Below are 15,915 nucleotides of genomic sequence, written 5' to 3'. Positions count from 1 at the left end.
ATTCAGATAATCTACTTATTTATTAACAAGGTTGCTGCAAATACTGATCTAATCATCGAAGGAAGATAACCTTATGAGACAGAGATTCAATAGGTGATGGAAAACGCGTGAATATCAATCATAATTGCATCTTAATCTTGGTTGATGGTATTATTTTTCTCAAGACTATCTCTATCTATCTACCAGGACACTTTTTTTGCGGATCACAGTGTATAGATGTCAGACTGGCCGACGATACTTCTAGATCGCAGTTTGGAGAAGGGCGTATGTCTACCTTTAGGTTTATTGAACGAGGAGACATGCGTGGTGTATTTTCTGTTACGTGTACTTTGATTTGATAAGATATGCAATTGTTTGAAAGGGGTGGTGTCTGGTGCTACTAGCTCCAGTCGTAGAATCGATGATGTTGATGTTAATCTTTCAATGTAGTGGGCTGGATCAAATGGTATTCACTGTTGAAGAATACCCTTGAGAATAATGGACTCAGGGGAAGGCCAATCCATTGAACTGTCTCAAATTACCTGAAAACTTATAAAATAGCCTGTGATCACCAATCTGCTGGCATTTATTAAACGAACACTGGAGATGGACTGCAGATTGTGAGACGACATACATCAAACTAAACTCCCCGCTTTATCTTGAAGATGGTGTTACATGTTAATGATGTACGAGCGCTTTCAGATGGCAGTAGTATCGATCAATCATTAGTTGTGGGGGTTTGAGAATTAGCTTCAAGCTTTTAATATGTAATGGTATGTAGATTGAGTACTATCTAATGTGATACCCAGTTTGCGGATTGTAAGCAAAGTTAGCCAGAGAGGATGTGTTACGGAGTCTAAAATTACTTTGTATGGATTGCAAACAGACATCAGAGAAGATGAAATTATGTGAAATTTGAGCTCAAACAGCATTGACAACATCCTAAATACCCATGATATCAAAACTTGAGCAAGTCATTAAAATCCATCATATACCATACATCGGAGTCTGCTACCTTCAACCCATGAGTGATATATAATACACTGCGCATTATCCATTCCACTCCCAATTCCATATCATCATCATATGCGATTGTATCTTGACTCTCGCACCTATGCCTATTTTCATCATACTGTTCTTTACACCTTCACGTCATTTCGTGGTGTTGTTCACTCAATTCCACACTCTTGCTGTTAACTGGATCTCATATCGTATACCTACCTTCTGCCAGATTGGCTCTCTGGAGTATTGATGAATGAATATATAATCTTCCTTTGAACCCTTCTTCAATACGCTTTCGGCGTTTCATAGGTTTTAGATGTTATCTCATCACTTGTGGGGGAATAAGTAAGTGATATATGATATATGAACTATAGTTCAAACTCAATTGTTTATTAGCAATAAGGGGATATAAACAGGTACTAAAAACAACTGACACGAAACTATAACACTCGCTCTGTTTAATCGCTCGAATCATTTGATTGGAGAAAGACTTATTTCTGCTATGTTTCCGGAAATACTGTTACCACGAAACTCAAGCTGAATCATTACACCTTTTTTAAAACATGGCCTCCACGATGAAAATTGGAATGTTTCATTCTTAATTTCACAAGATCTATTGAATCACTATACCACAGCAGCACATCTAATTGAATTTTTCCTATTTTATTATTATTCGTTTATGTTTGTGACTCTAGTAGAATCTCTAAAACAAGTTTTTTTGGTGAGCGCCAGCGCTCTTGAGGTTATAGTGAAGAAAGAAATAGTCGCCAACTTACCTCTCATTGTTGAAACTTCTTCATCAGATTTTTTACCTTGGTACTAATCTTTCTACTCGTCTTCTTGGGAGTAGGAGCGGGAGTAGGAACAGGAGAAGGAGCAGGAGTAGGAGGATGATCGCGCGCTAATTCAAAAACCAACATTGGACACTCGAACTTGGGCATGGATAACCAAGCATGAATCTTCACCACTCGTTTCGCACCTAGACTATCTACATGATCAGTAAGCATTCTAGCGACCGGTCTTGCGTTGGTAGTTCCCATCAACATGGTAAACTCAGCACTCGCTGTGGAAATGTCGTTGCATGAGAAAGTAACCATGTTGAATTCGTTATCCTCGATTGAAAGTCCTTTGATTTTGAGTGCATCACAAATCGTTATGAAGGTTCCGTGATTAGAGATTGGGGCAATGATGACGTACTTGAGTTTTTGCATCTGTAAAGGATGCAGAATTTCTACATTCCCCCCAGTCGGAGAAACATATGTATAGCATGTATCGCGCCATGTTTGAAATAAGAGCTCGCTATTCCAGAGACGGGGCGTGAATATATCTGGATCGTCAAAATCTGCATCTGCCCACTGGTTCAGAGTGAAAATAGTCCCAAATTTCGGAGATGCAAAGATTTCAGCTACATTAGCAGAACGGAGATCTTGATACTTTTCCTTATTTACCGGGTTTACAACTTCTCTAGAAGAGAGACTGTATCTAGACCAGTAATTACCTTCATGTTCAATTCCAAGATCCGTGAGAGCTGTTGCCATGCCATATCTAGAGAGATACTCAGAGATTGCCCGGTCGTGACCTCCGTCGACGTTCACATAGCGGATGTTCCAATTGGGATATGCAACATCTTGGTGAGGAGTAGCATTGATAGCGATCCTGTTAGCTTGAAGAACGGCGTTGCCGCGTTCGAGATATTGTATGGGTGTTAAAACTTCTGACTCTCCGGTGGTATAATTGTCGGGATCTTCATATGGATCGTATGTCTGTCGAAGTCGTACGGGATCATTCAAAACTTTGGCGAGATTCGCATCGTAATCGAAGGCTGCGGACATATTTGCGGGAAGTTATGCTTACCGCTAATTAAGAGTTGTAGTTTTCTTGACAAAGAAGTATTCTGGATTTTTCTTTGTGGAATGTAAGTAACTCGAGAGTAGATGAAGAATAAGGTGCTGATTGGCAAGGGAATTGAAGTGGCTTTATATAGCCAAGATTGTATCGTTGTTCAATCCAGATTTGGGGATCGTTTCTTAGCTGTAACAAAGGCACTGTACTTGTATCATCAAAGAGAACAAAGAATAGTCGTAGAATGGTTGTTTTCTTGAGAATGTGTACATAGCATAGTGTAGAAAATGAAAGTAGAAGTGGTTGGGAACAGTTAGGAATCTCGTGACATACAACAGTCTGGGGTAGCAGAATGAATGAAAACCTTCAACCATCTGACAGTAATTGAATCTTTGAGGTTATAAGAAATTTCAGGCCATGAGAGTTTTCCAATTGGAGTTAATAAGATAGGTGCGGATAGCTTCTTTCGAAGCCTCGTGCGGATGTTATATGAATGAAAGAGTGATGAAGGGCGTGATTTTTGGCGAGGAAGAGATTCATGTCGAGATGATTGGATGAGAAGGAGTATTTGTCGATCAATAGACAGTAAAATTGGGTAGGTACTGGCAGCATCCGCCACCATTCACATCCACCATTCAAATATCATGCCCTGCCCAGTTTTTATAGAGTCTGGTGCCTGGCTAGAAGGTCATCTCTCTATCTACACTCGACGAAGTACCAACTTTTCTTAGCGAACTTAAGATCAAAGACATTTTCGTCAATTCAAGCATTTCGTAAGATTCTTGTGTTTCCGTTTGACACGTGTGGCCGAGGAAACCCAAGAATTTCTTTTCCACTGGGAGGCGTCGATAAGATACCGGAAACTCGATAACTCAGATAAGATTGTAACTTCCCTAGTATCATTATTGAATTATTTCGTACCTGTCTCGAGCCTGTGGAACTTATTAGCCTGTTGGTGGCTGTCGGGCCAGAATCCCATGTTGGATTAGCGTACTCGAGGCGTTTTTAGTTCTGATCTCCGCTGAATCTTCGAGCACGTTGTTATTTCCCCAACTTTCATTGGATATCCACAACCTCAGCCAAGAACATGTCAATTATTGCCCAACATCTTGTGTTGAATCTTCGCATTATCAGCAGAAAAAGCTTCACTGAAACAAGATCAAAGGCCATTCGGTATTGGCTAAATGAAAAGACACGTACCCGTTATCTTTGAGCCATGTCGCGTGCAATATTGCAGTAAAGGGATATCGTTGCACAGGAAAGGTTTGTTTCGTACCACGAGGATAGCAATACTCCCCGCTGGTGATCCATTATACGAAGCTACTACGGACTGCAGGTTGCAGACTGCAGACCCCACGAAAGCAACATGTTCTGGTCCTCTAGAGGATTTCTAATTCTGGTTGATTCATCGCTCCACGTGTTTGCACCTTCCGGATTTGGAGCTCCTTGGATATAAATTTGAAATTATTCTAGAGAGCATGTCATCTTAGAGCATGCAGGCATCAAAGTTCGAGCTTTTGGAAATGATACTCGACCAATGAATTCAGCATATTCAAAAGCTGCGTGGTACATCTGGGGAAGTTGATTGGATTCAACGAATCAACGGGCTTGGCGTCAAAATAAGGGTACAAATGGATCCTGCACTAAATTCGGACATCACCTAGAGGGTCCTGGATCTCTTTCACTTCCCCGTCTGCCCGTCTAGAATTACCAAAAGGTCATCGGCCATTTACAGCCTTCAGAGGCTGAACTCTATTACTTGAATAGATCGTCAACGGCGCCAAAAATCTCAAAGTCAGACATCTACATGCTACACAATGGCAAGATTTCAAGCCACAAAGTTGATTCTGCCCTTTGCTCGGGGTCGCCAGCCCGATAACCCCAAATGAGTGGTCTAGATATTTATTCACTGCTGAAAATGTAATCTTGGCGACCCGGGAACTGGGACTTTTATAAGAATCAGTTCTGATCTAACCATTGTCACTTTGGGATGCCCAGACTTTGGACTCGGAGCTCCTTGCCTAATAGAATCCTCCATGGATTTCACATTAAAATTCAATTCTCTGAAGTAAGCAACAACTGGACTCCCACCTTGCAGGAAGAAATATAAGGATACTTGATTTCCTTTTTGCAAAAGTCCTTCTCTCCTCAGTCAAGCACTCGCACCAAGTCCTCACCACAAACTTCGTTGCCAAGGTAATATTCCTTCAATTCGTCGCAATGGCTGCCCCTGCCCCTGCCCTCCACACTACCGTAGGTGGAAATTCTGCCTTCCACAACTTCAACAATGATTTCGCCCATATTACAGACGCCAACGAGCGAAGACGTCTTGCTCTTGCCGAGATCGATAGAGCTCCATTTGGATGGTATCACGTCCGTGCCTGTGTTGTCGCAGGTATTGGTTTCTTTACCGATTCCTACGATGTAAGTATATGTAATCACAACACTGGAGGAGGTCATTGCTGATCGTTGCCATAGATCTTCGCCATTAATTTGGTCACCTCTATGTTGGGAATAGCATTTTTCCAGAACAGTGTCTCAAAGGGTACGATTCCCACATCCAGTGATACTGCTATTAAGGTTGCCACTTCCGGTGGAACTGTCATTGGTCAACTTGGTTTCGGATGGCTTGCAGATGTTGTCGGTCGTAAGAAGATGTATGGTCTTGAGTTGATGATTATCATCTTTGCTACTCTCGCTCAAGCCCTTTCTTCTCCATCACACGCTGTCTCTATTGTCGGTCTATTCATCTTCTGGCGTGTATTGATGGTAAGCTAGCACTTGTTTTGAGGTTTTCCGCTTCACATACTTACATATATCAGGGTATCGGTATTGGTGGAGACTATCCTTTGTCAAGTGTTATCACTTCCGAATTCGCAACCACTAAATGGAGAGGAGCTATGATGAACGCAGTATTCGCCATGCAAGGTATTGGTCAATTTACTGCTGCCATCATTGCTTTGATTGTCACCGCAGGTTTCAAAGAGTCCCTCATGACTGGATCAAAGGCCTCAACTTGCACTGGCGTTTGTCAACTTGCTGTCGACAAGATGTGGCGTGTTATCATGTAAGTTCATCTGCTCCTTTTGGCATAACACATCATTAATGGATACTAGCGGTTTCGGTGCCGTCCCAGGTTGCATTGCTCTCTACTATCGTTTGACCATTCCCGAAACTCCTCGATACACTTTTGATGTTGCCCGTGATGTTGAACAAGCTAGCGAGGATGTACAAGCCTACAAGCAAGGAAAGAGCCATGGTGCACCAGACGAGATCACTCGCGCTACCACCAACAATCAAGCTGCTCAAGAGCTCGAGATCCCCAAGGCCAGCTGGTCAGACTTTATCGCTCATTACAAACAATGGAGATTCGGCAAAATCCTCCTCGGTACAGCAGGTTCATGGTTTTTCCTTGATGTCGCCTATTATGGTCTCGGTCTCAACAACTCCGTCATTCTCTCTGCTATTGGATGGTCAGGTGGCCACAACATGTATGAAGTTTTTTACAAAACTGCCGTTGGTAATCTTATTCTTGTCTGTGCTGGTGCCATTCCTGGATACTGGGTCTCTGTCGCTACAATTGATACTCTCGGCCGTAAGCCGATCCAATTTATGGGCTTCACCATTCTTACCATTCTCTTCATCATCATCGGATTCGCTTACAACAAACTTTCCGGTCATGCCCTTCTGGCCCTTTACGTCGTCGCCCAATTCTTCTTCAACTTCGGTCCTAACTCTACCACTTTCATCGTACCAGGAGAATGTTTCCCTACACGCTACAGATCTACATCTCACGGTATCTCTGCTGCTTCCGGAAAAGTAGGAGCTATTATTGCACAAGTCGTTTTCGGACCACTCCGAACAAAAGGTGCTGCTCCAGGCGCTACTGGCGCTGCAGCCAGTCCATGGTTAAATCATGTTATGCAAATTTTCGCATTGTTCATGTTGTTGGGATTGTTTACCACATTCCTCATTCCCGAGACCAAGAGAAAGACTCTCGAAGAGTTGGCGGGTGAAGTTCCAGGAACTGCTAATTATGACCCTGCTTTGGCTAGATACACTGCTGGAGACCAAAAGAGTGGTCACTCGAGTCATGAGGGCATTGCGCATGAGACTCAACCTGAGAAGATCGTTTAGATTTTTTTTTGGATATGGACGGGGGATATAGTACGATGTGATACCTGGTGTTTTTGATTGATTGTTCGGTTTCAGCGGTTTTACATAGATAATATACAAAAGCATAATGGATTGTTCTTCCAGTATTACCTTCCCACGCTCAAAGGTGTGAAAATAGTGAGCTTCGTAACCAAATTCAAACTCCGCATGGTATCCTAACTAGTTAGCTTGTGTAGCTTTCCCGCATGGCTTCACTAATAATATGAACTGAATAATCTACAATTCTTGACAAGACGTACCAGGTGAACTCAACCCTTCTTTTGGCTTCTTGCTGTCATGCGGAAATCGTCGCCATGTCATTTTCACCCTTGAGCTTCTGTTATAATCACGTGTGCTGTTACACCGACTACCCCGCTTCGATTTTGGTCGACTTCATAAAGTTATATCTATTATCCATCTTGACATTATATTGACATTCAAATTGCACTGAAAGTAGATTGGAAATCAGAACACGTAAGGGGTACACGATTAGCTTTATCCAAACACGAAACCGGAGTCGAGCATCTTACAAGGGGAAATATATGAGTCAGGATTGATATCTCCAGTGGGAACAGTCATAACGTGCTTCTTCATCCAGCTCACTTACATATAAGTGCTCGAAATTTTGCGATCAAATGTCTTGCTTGTAATGCAATCATTTTGTTATTTACTTGTTGAAAATCCTCATCTTGCTGGACATCCTTCCGACTTCCACAAATTCTCAGAGTGTGTCGACGCTGCATTTTATTCAGCCTACTCATTACGACCTCCATTCCGAAGTAAAATCCTAATCACTTCAAAATGCCTATCCCATTCACCAACCTCGATATCTTCACACATATCCGTTATCTAGGTAACGCTCTCGCCGTCATCCGTCCCCAATCCCCCAGCACCCTTTCCCAAACCCAAAAATTACAAATCGCTCAAGAATTCAATCTTTCCGAAGTCGTTTTTCTCCATCTCCCCGAGTCAGCAGATTCGAATCCAAAGGAAGTGGTAGTCGACATCTTCACAACTTCTGCCGAGATCCCCTTCGCTGGTCATCCTACTATCGGAACTACATTCTTCGTACTCCATTATCTGGGAATGAAGAGTGTAGAGGCCCTCATCACCAAAGCTGGGAGAATCCCAATTTCGCTGGATGAAGGGGGAAAGGTGGCCAGGGCGGAGATACCGCATAATGTACATGTTCATGAGAAAACATATCCGTTTAGAGACTTTGATACGGGAGAAGAATCGCAATGTCCTATCGTTTCGATCGTTAACGGAATGGCGTTCGTGCTTGTGAATCTTCCTTCTCTGGAACATTTAGCAAGAGCGGTGGAATTCAAAAACCTGAATCCAAGTTCGTATAATACGGATGATTTAGATGAGGGGTGGAGAAATGGGTTGTGTGCGACTTTGTATTATGTACATGTTGGGGAAGATCAGGGAAGGAAAAGATATCGAACGAGAATGTTTGAAGCGGAGGAAGATTCTGGGACGGGAAGTGCTAGTTGTGCGCTGGCTTGTTATTTGACGAGGAAGGAGGAGGGGAAGGGACTGAAGGAAATGAAGTTTAGGTTTGAGCAGGGTGTGGAGATGAGGAGGAGGAATGATATTTTTGTAGATGTGAAGACGAAGGAGGATGGTCAGGAAATCGAAAAAGTGGTTTTGAGTGGTGAGGCGGTTAAGGTTATGGAGGGGACTTTGGAGATTTGAGGGAGAGATGGTATATTTCCACCTAGGTCTGAGGATATTTGGGGGGTGAGGAGGTGAATATTGATATTCAACTCATCACTTCATCCTCCCAAGCTACCTAACTTCGACTATTTGATTGGTCCGTCCATGTTTTTGAGCGCTTTGTTGCACGTCTTACTTCAAAGGTGAGATTATCTCAAACACTCGAGCGATCAGTATAATCGTTGCCTAGCTCCCTGTCAGCAAACTGGCTACAAAGAGTGAATAAAATATTCTTTTCAAACACTTCTTACTCCACTTATATAGGTGATCAAGAGCATTAGCTCTCTCGTGAAGTATATATACCTCTCATTCAACATACTATTCAATCATCAACTCTCGAAAGTAATGCCTGGTAGTGTTTACAGGGCAGAGATGCATTTCACCTTCGAGGGTTATCTCAATTCGGTTCAATCACAGCTACATAGCACTTGACTTGACTTGAACGTGGAATTAGATTCGCACGCATACAAAATACTGGATACCTACTGTTGTCACGTATTCATTCATTTGTGTTGTGGATCTCATTCATATTGCATCGAATATCCCTAGGTAATCACTGCCAAATCAAACATAATAGGGAGGGTTCTGACAACGTAACCAGGAAGCATTATTTAACACCACACATACACACATACAGCATGGTAGATATCCATCCACAACTGATTCCCAACGGAAGAAGTAAGTAACCTACCAACCTCCCAAGAACACCAACAATCCTGTATTCGCTCCATACACGATCACTCTGCGTGTATGCCCTTGAATATACCATACGCATGGAGGATTTTATATAAAACTCCTGAAATTGTAAAAAGTCACAAGAGGGGTAAGGTAAGGTTGTTTATTCACTGTATTCCTGACCTATATCGAGAGTTCACATAGAAGATCTCTATTGATTGCCCTTCCCCCTCCACCCCATTTTAATTACCTAGTAATCGAATAATGAGGTATCTATATATAAACACCCTCTCATCCCCAAACTCATACTCTCCACACACAACAAACGATCAGTAGCGATGATCAACCCATGGGAAGTGCCTGTCCAAACTTTCAAGTCTAGGGCAGAGAGAAAGAAGATGGTTTCCTAGCTGGATAGTTTAGGTTGCAATTCTATGGTATGAATCATCGGTTTTGAGTAATAATTGTTAATGATAAGATTGTGAATTTCTGACAATAAAAACGCATTTTTTCGATTGTCGATTATTCGTTGTATTGTCATTTGTCAAACTTGATTAATGAGATGAGAGTTACATATTCCAGAGATTCATATCCCCGTCTTTATTATATCTATAATCTTATCACCTGCGCGATGGTATCTCCGACTTTTGGTGCTTCCTTTACTGTACCTTTCTACCCCATTCCTCAGCTTCTGCTCCTCTTCGAGTCTTCATGATGATAACTTGCATGGCGAACCGCACTCTTATATACCCCTTCCCTTTATTGCTTGTTCCAGTTTGTTTTGTTGGAGGCTAGGAAAATGCTCGAGCATGGAATTGAGAGTTTGTAATTTTCAGTTATATTCAGAGAGCTTGGTGTGGGATATTTCCATGCAGATAGAGATTTCATTTTGAGATATAAATGTATATAAGCCCTCACTAGATTCTCATGTTTTGAAGCAGGGAGGGAATGTAGGCGGGAGACAGCTTTGTGGGAGATAAGGAGTAGGAAATGTGAAAGCTTGAAGATACAGGTCATACATAAGATCAATTGCGATAAAAATGGAGATAGAGACAGACAATAGCTAATGTTATCATTGCCATAGTCTTATTGTCGATGATAGACTTGTTTCATCGTCGAACAAGCTTTCCGTGCTGGTAACATCCATCACTCTGAATCACTTGGTTATTTCGGTACTCACTATACCTCGTCCATTTAATACGAACTCAATTCGCATGAACATTGATTACATGCAACTGCCTTTTAAATTTTAAATAAATAAAACCGCAATTTACACCATTTTGCTTCCCCTCCTCCTGACCTTACCTCTCTCCCCGTCTTTAGCACCATCCAAGTCTTCATTTCGCACATCACCTTCAACAACTCCTCCCTCCTCGACCTTCTCCTCAGTCTTCCTCTTCTTCCCAGCCGAACTCTTCTTCTTCCCTAAAAGTACTTTCAGAGGCTGCTCCTTATACACAGGGTTCTTATTCCTCGTCTCTCTCGTACTCCTCCTCACCCCCATCGTCCCCTCACTTCCAGCTTCCGATACCACAGCAGCTGGAACTCTCTTACTCTTAGCCCTACCCTTCTTCCCCTTTGGATCATGATATTCATCATCGTCCTTCATTAAAATATCCGGGCTTTCCAACGGACTTTCGAGCGGTGTGATCGGAGGACTTTCAAGCTCTTCCTCTTCTGGTACTTTGGGTTTAGGTTTCAGTGCTCCGGGCGCAGCTTTTCTTCCTCTTCCTATTGGATTCCCCTCCCCCACCGACGCACCCAACAGTCCCTCCCTCTCCAGTCTCCGGATCTCAGCCTCAACTCCGCTCCTGATCCTCTCCTCCGCAATCCTCAATTTTTCCTCGAGCCTCTCCTTTTCCGTAACCTCCTCTTTTGCATTATTCTCAATTATATCAATTTTCCTCTCGAATTCTTCCTTCATATCTTGAAACGCATGATTTGCAAATCCGAGCCTAAGTTTGAGTTCTTCTACTTCTTCAAGCGTGTTATAAAGATCTGTCTTTGCAATTTTGAGCTCCTCGGAAGCAGATTCTTCTTCCTCAGAGGGAGTATGACTTGAGGATGAGAGAGTGCGATGTGAGGATGTGCTTTGAGAGCCTTTGGAGGGCGCGGTAACAGCTATACTTGGACCGTCGCCGCTACCGACTGCGTCTCTTTCAGTGAGTTGACTTCGTAAATTTGCGACTTCATTTTCCAATTCGGCGATGACACCATGCGCTCCACTCAATCTTCCCTGTAATGTCTCTATTTCCTCAACCAAACCAGCTGCATGCCTATCCGCGCCCACAACTTCCTTCTCAAACTTCTGCTTCCAGACATCCTCATGTTCATCTGAAAGTATCTTTCCTCTCTCGTACAGCTGTACAAAATGATTCCCCCTTTCAAATGCCATTTTGAGATCCCTTTGTAATTTTTTGGTTTCCTCATTTTCCTCCCAGGCTTTCTTCTCTGTTTCGTACAGCTCTTTGAAATGATTCCCCCTTTCATATGCCATTTTGAGATCCCTTTGCAATTTTTTAATTTCATCATTTTCCTCCCGAGCTTTCTTCTCTTTTTCGTATAAGCTTTTAAAAAGATTTGTCTGCTCATATGAGTTCTTGAGATTCCTATTCAATTGTTCTATTTCATCTTCAAATTGGCCCGCCATTCCATTTATCTCTTGCTCTTTATCCGCGATTTTCTTGTAGGATCTTTCAAGTGCCTGTTCGAGTAGCCGGTTGGTGGCATTCAAAAATTGAGCACGACCAACTGCTTCATCTCCAGCCGCTTCCAGTCTTTCGAGCTCTTCGATTCGGGCTCTAGCTTCTTTGAGTTCGGCGCCAAGCTGATATTCTTTAAAAGTACGTGGAAGCTCCGAATGGGAAGGTAATTGGGTAGCATATGCAATAAGTTGACGAATCCATTCTGCGCCTGCTGTTTGTTGTCCTTCTTCGGCCAAATGATACAATGCAGATATCTCATGAGGTACATTCAAAACAAAATCATTTACTTCATTTGCCCATTCTCTCCAGGTGCTTTCTTCAAACTAAGTCAATCAATTCTTTGACCCAAGTTACGCCTGGGAATTGTTGACTCTCTGGCCCCGGGTTTACATCTGGTAGTACACCCCCGGGTCGATACAAATTTGCTGCAGCTAGGCGAAAGAGACCTTCTACTGCTTGGGGCTTGGCTTGAATGTGATTCCATAGCCTCTCCGACCATTGTCTCCAGACAGCATCTCCGAGAATCTCCGGTCCTGATGAGCGTACCGATTCATTATCGCCTGCATCAGACATTTCTACATCAGACGATTGCTGAGCCTCTGCAGCAGCCAACATATCCTCCAGGGTTCTTATTGATAGCGATAATTCCGCAGCGCGACCCTCCAACTTCATTCGGTCTTCTTCCCACGCAGCCTTCTCTTCTTGTAGTTGTGAAACTTCTCGCTTTGACGCCTCCACGCGGTAAGAATCCTCTATCTCCTGTACTCCCCGTAATCGTTCAATTTCCTTGTTAGCTTCCTGCAAAGCAACCGAATTATCTTGTAGATTTGTCCATTCTGCCTTTTGCTTCTTTAATTCTTCAACATCATCCATTGAAGCATTCCAATTAAGTTTCAGCTCTTCGGCCCATACTCCCAACCTACGAGCCTCGTGGTCGAACTCATCCCTCTCTCTGTTTGCACGCGCTAACTGTCTGATAAGTTCCACAACATCGGGAGGTTGAGGATCATTCGCCAATTCGAGCGCAACATGCGCACTTTCCAATCGGTCCCTGTATCCATTTTGTCCAAATGTTTTTTGATACAACTCATCATATTGATGTTGCAGCTCAGCCTTGTCTCGCTGCGCTCTGTCGATTTCATAAGACTGCGTGGCTTCGGCTTCGGCGATAGCGCCCTCGAGAGATATTACTCGCTCAAGATATTTTTTTTTTGCGTAACAAATACCTCAGCTAGATTTGTGCCATTCACATCGAAGCGAGGTAGTACTTGTTCCTCGAGCTCACTGACATATTGTCTTAGGCCATCCCTCTCCTGAACAACTGTATTGTAGGATTTACGGACTTGTTCATAAGAATCATCTTGATCTGGTTGTTCGGAATGTCTTCTTTCAAATCTTGTGGTATTTTCTGGCTCCATGATTCCGGCATCGCAATTGTATAAATGTTGAAAAGAAATCAAATACCTCGAAGCTGTAGACTTCACTATTGGAGAACAAAGAAGTGCTTGAGTTTGAAAAGACACACTAATCGCCAATTTTTGCCGTCCTATTGCACCCGAACAAAGAGGAAAGGAAACACAAAGTTACGACTTTTGCACGTTTTTGGCATAGGGTTATTGTACTGATGCACAGTGGCATCCAAATGAGAGAAATAGTCACCTGGCCACAGCAGCCCTAGGAGAAGAATGCCTATCGTTGATGTATCAGCACGATAGAACTATGGACTAGTTCAATACTTTTATTCATATGGATGGTACCTCTGTCTTGTGCTAGGACGATCTTCTGCTGGTCATCATCTATACCTTAGGCCTATACCTTTTCAATCTTGTCGAGATATAAATTCTCGAAAAGAGTTCCGGAATCCAAGATCACAATTTCATATCTCTGTCTAGATTTGAGTCAGGACGTTACAGTGCCATCCATGGATGTCCAGATTCCAACATAAATCGTGGTCTCGATCAACTCGGGCGTTTTTGAAATCCTACTAAATACTAGCGCTAGGTGAGTAATGTTGATTTCGATAGAATTCAAATTGATGCATCACGTCGAGGGGATGTCAATTAATTACTTTGAGTTTGGAACGAGTTTCTTTTCCTGTGGTCTTTTGCTAGGCGCCGTCTTGTAAGACTTACTTGGCTTCCTGACCTTGAAGAATGTGGTATCAATCTGTGACATCAAGCGATTCCACAAGGTTTTGATTTCTGTGTGCTCATTGGCGCCATGAGATAATTGATCTGACTTTATACCCATCAAGGGGAATTCCGGGGATTGAGTGACGGTTGTGCGAACTTTGCTATAACTGAAAATGGTATGAACTAAAACACACCGCGTGATCATACCCAAGTCAATTCCATCCGGATGTGCTATGTTGATTGAATCCACAACTTCTCGTGCCTGAGTTGGACTGAGACCTCGAGCGAGTACGGCTCTCGCTTCCCAGAGAGCGTCAGGGGCAAAGTTATAATGCGGAAGGTCGTCCTCTAATACCTGACGGAAAGTTTGACGGATGGCTAAGATTTCGGGGATGTCCTCTATTTGCCAGTAAACTTCCCAGTAGTGCCCCAAGCGTGTCATGGCAGGCTTTACTCGTCCCATGTTGAAAGGAGACCTCCAACATTGAAGAAACCGCATGAACACTTGGTATTGCCTCCAATTTTGCACTGGCAAACCCTTTATAACTGCAATGTTCGCCCGACCATTGTTCATAGTTGGTATATACTGTGAGTATTTAGCCACCGCTCTGTCCAACTCTTTTGTGACTTTTTCATCTAGATGTAGACAAATGGTGATGGTTTGATCGATTCTGCGTGGCATCTCCATATCTTGACTGGTCGTCGTACCTGAATCGGCTGTCTCGTGTCCTTGGTAGCCGCTGGCATTTTCGGCAGCCGGTTTCTGAGATTCCCCAAGAAGATCTTTATTGCGTGGCAGACTGTTTGCGAAAACCTGGACTTGTTCCTCGCCTGTGGCGTTAACTTCCGGCGCAATCTGTGTGGAAGTGGACTTTGTTTCCATTGTAGTAGTCGGTTGCGTCGCAACATTATAGGGTGATGGCTCTTTAAATGCCGTATAGCCATCACCCTCAAGTTGATTTAGGAATTTTGTGAATATTTCGAGGTGTGCGTCGGACTCCTGCTGTATGCCCTCGCTAGTATCCTCCATCCTCTTCTCAGTTATCATATCAGGACTCGAATCCTTGACTACTCGATAGATTTTCATGTTTGTATCAGTTTCCGCAATCTTCTGAGGATGCGACGCATGAGCGGAATCAAAGTTGTTTAGACTTTGACCATTGTTTTGGACTCTACCTGGCTCAGCTCTTATTGGCGATTCACCGCTGGACATTGCTTTGCAGGTCTGTGAGAACTTTCTGGTAATGCCTCGTTGTGAGGAAATTGACACGCTATTAGGACGACAGCGTCTAGCAGGCAGGGTAGATGGCACGACACATCTCGGCATATGAGCTGTGCGTAGCCACATGTTCAACAAGTAAGAAGGGAGAAATCCACATAAGTCCTTCGCCGCAGATTCGAGAATGAGTCCAAAGGCTCAATGGGTAAAGCAACGCTTTTACCTGATGATCTGATGTTACAAAGGAAAAGATTGACTATATAAATGTTATGATATGAACATATTGACTGACGTTTGTTGAATATATCGTACACCCAACGATATATTCAAAATACGTCGAATTTGTAATTATTTGAGTTTGCACAAGATTTGATAACTAGTTGATTTGATTATTTTTGCAAGGGCTGTCAGCCACAGATACGTCACATGACAACAACCAATGAGATCAATTTAACAATCAGCAGCCACAGTGCATCTTACCTCA

The 15,915-nt window shown here is 43.0% G+C and overlaps 5 protein-coding genes across 5 annotated transcripts; 2 read left to right on the top strand and 3 right to left on the bottom strand.

The window, feature by feature from the left end:
- Positions 1–1,760: 1,760 nt before the first annotated feature.
- On the bottom strand, positions 1,761–2,813 carry EAF01_008546 (uncharacterized protein; the record flags this gene model as incomplete). Its single annotated transcript, XM_038916802.1, has 1 exon — positions 1,761–2,813. One exon carries the CDS (start codon positions 2,811–2,813, stop codon positions 1,761–1,763), a length of 1,053 nt encoding a protein of 350 aa, XP_038768164.1.
- A 2,230-nt stretch (positions 2,814–5,043) lies between these two features.
- On the top strand, positions 5,044–6,960 carry EAF01_008545 (uncharacterized protein; the record flags this gene model as incomplete). Its single annotated transcript, XM_038916801.1, has 4 exons — positions 5,044–5,247; positions 5,302–5,592; positions 5,646–5,890; positions 5,940–6,960. The coding sequence occupies 4 exons, from the start codon at positions 5,044–5,046 to the stop codon at positions 6,958–6,960; spliced, it is 1,761 nt and encodes a 586-aa protein (XP_038768163.1).
- An 819-nt stretch (positions 6,961–7,779) lies between these two features.
- On the top strand, positions 7,780–8,679 carry EAF01_008544 (uncharacterized protein; the record flags this gene model as incomplete). The annotated part of the gene is made up of 1 exon (XM_038916800.1): positions 7,780–8,679. The coding sequence occupies one exon, from the start codon at positions 7,780–7,782 to the stop codon at positions 8,677–8,679; it is 900 nt and encodes a 299-aa protein (XP_038768162.1).
- Positions 8,680–10,645: 1,966 nt separating this feature from the next.
- On the bottom strand, positions 10,646–13,498 carry EAF01_008543 (uncharacterized protein; the record flags this gene model as incomplete). The annotated part of the gene is made up of 3 exons (XM_038916799.1): positions 10,646–12,403; positions 12,435–13,274; positions 13,307–13,498. The coding sequence occupies 3 exons, from the start codon at positions 13,496–13,498 to the stop codon at positions 10,646–10,648; spliced, it is 2,790 nt and encodes a 929-aa protein (XP_038768161.1).
- Positions 13,499–14,144: 646 nt separating this feature from the next.
- EAF01_008542 (uncharacterized protein) lies at positions 14,145–15,560 on the bottom strand (the record flags this gene model as incomplete). The annotated part of the gene is made up of 1 exon (XM_038916798.1): positions 14,145–15,560. The coding sequence occupies one exon, from the start codon at positions 15,558–15,560 to the stop codon at positions 14,145–14,147; it is 1,416 nt and encodes a 471-aa protein (XP_038768160.1).
- Between the last annotated feature and the right edge of the window lie 355 nt (positions 15,561–15,915).

Source organism: Botrytis porri (assembly GCF_014898465.1).
Source record: "Botrytis porri strain MUCL 3234 chromosome Unknown BPOR_011, whole genome shotgun sequence".
Classification (NCBI taxonomy): Eukaryota; Fungi; Ascomycota; class Leotiomycetes; order Helotiales; family Sclerotiniaceae; genus Botrytis; species Botrytis porri.
This window is presented reverse-complemented; position numbering and strand designations above follow the sequence as displayed.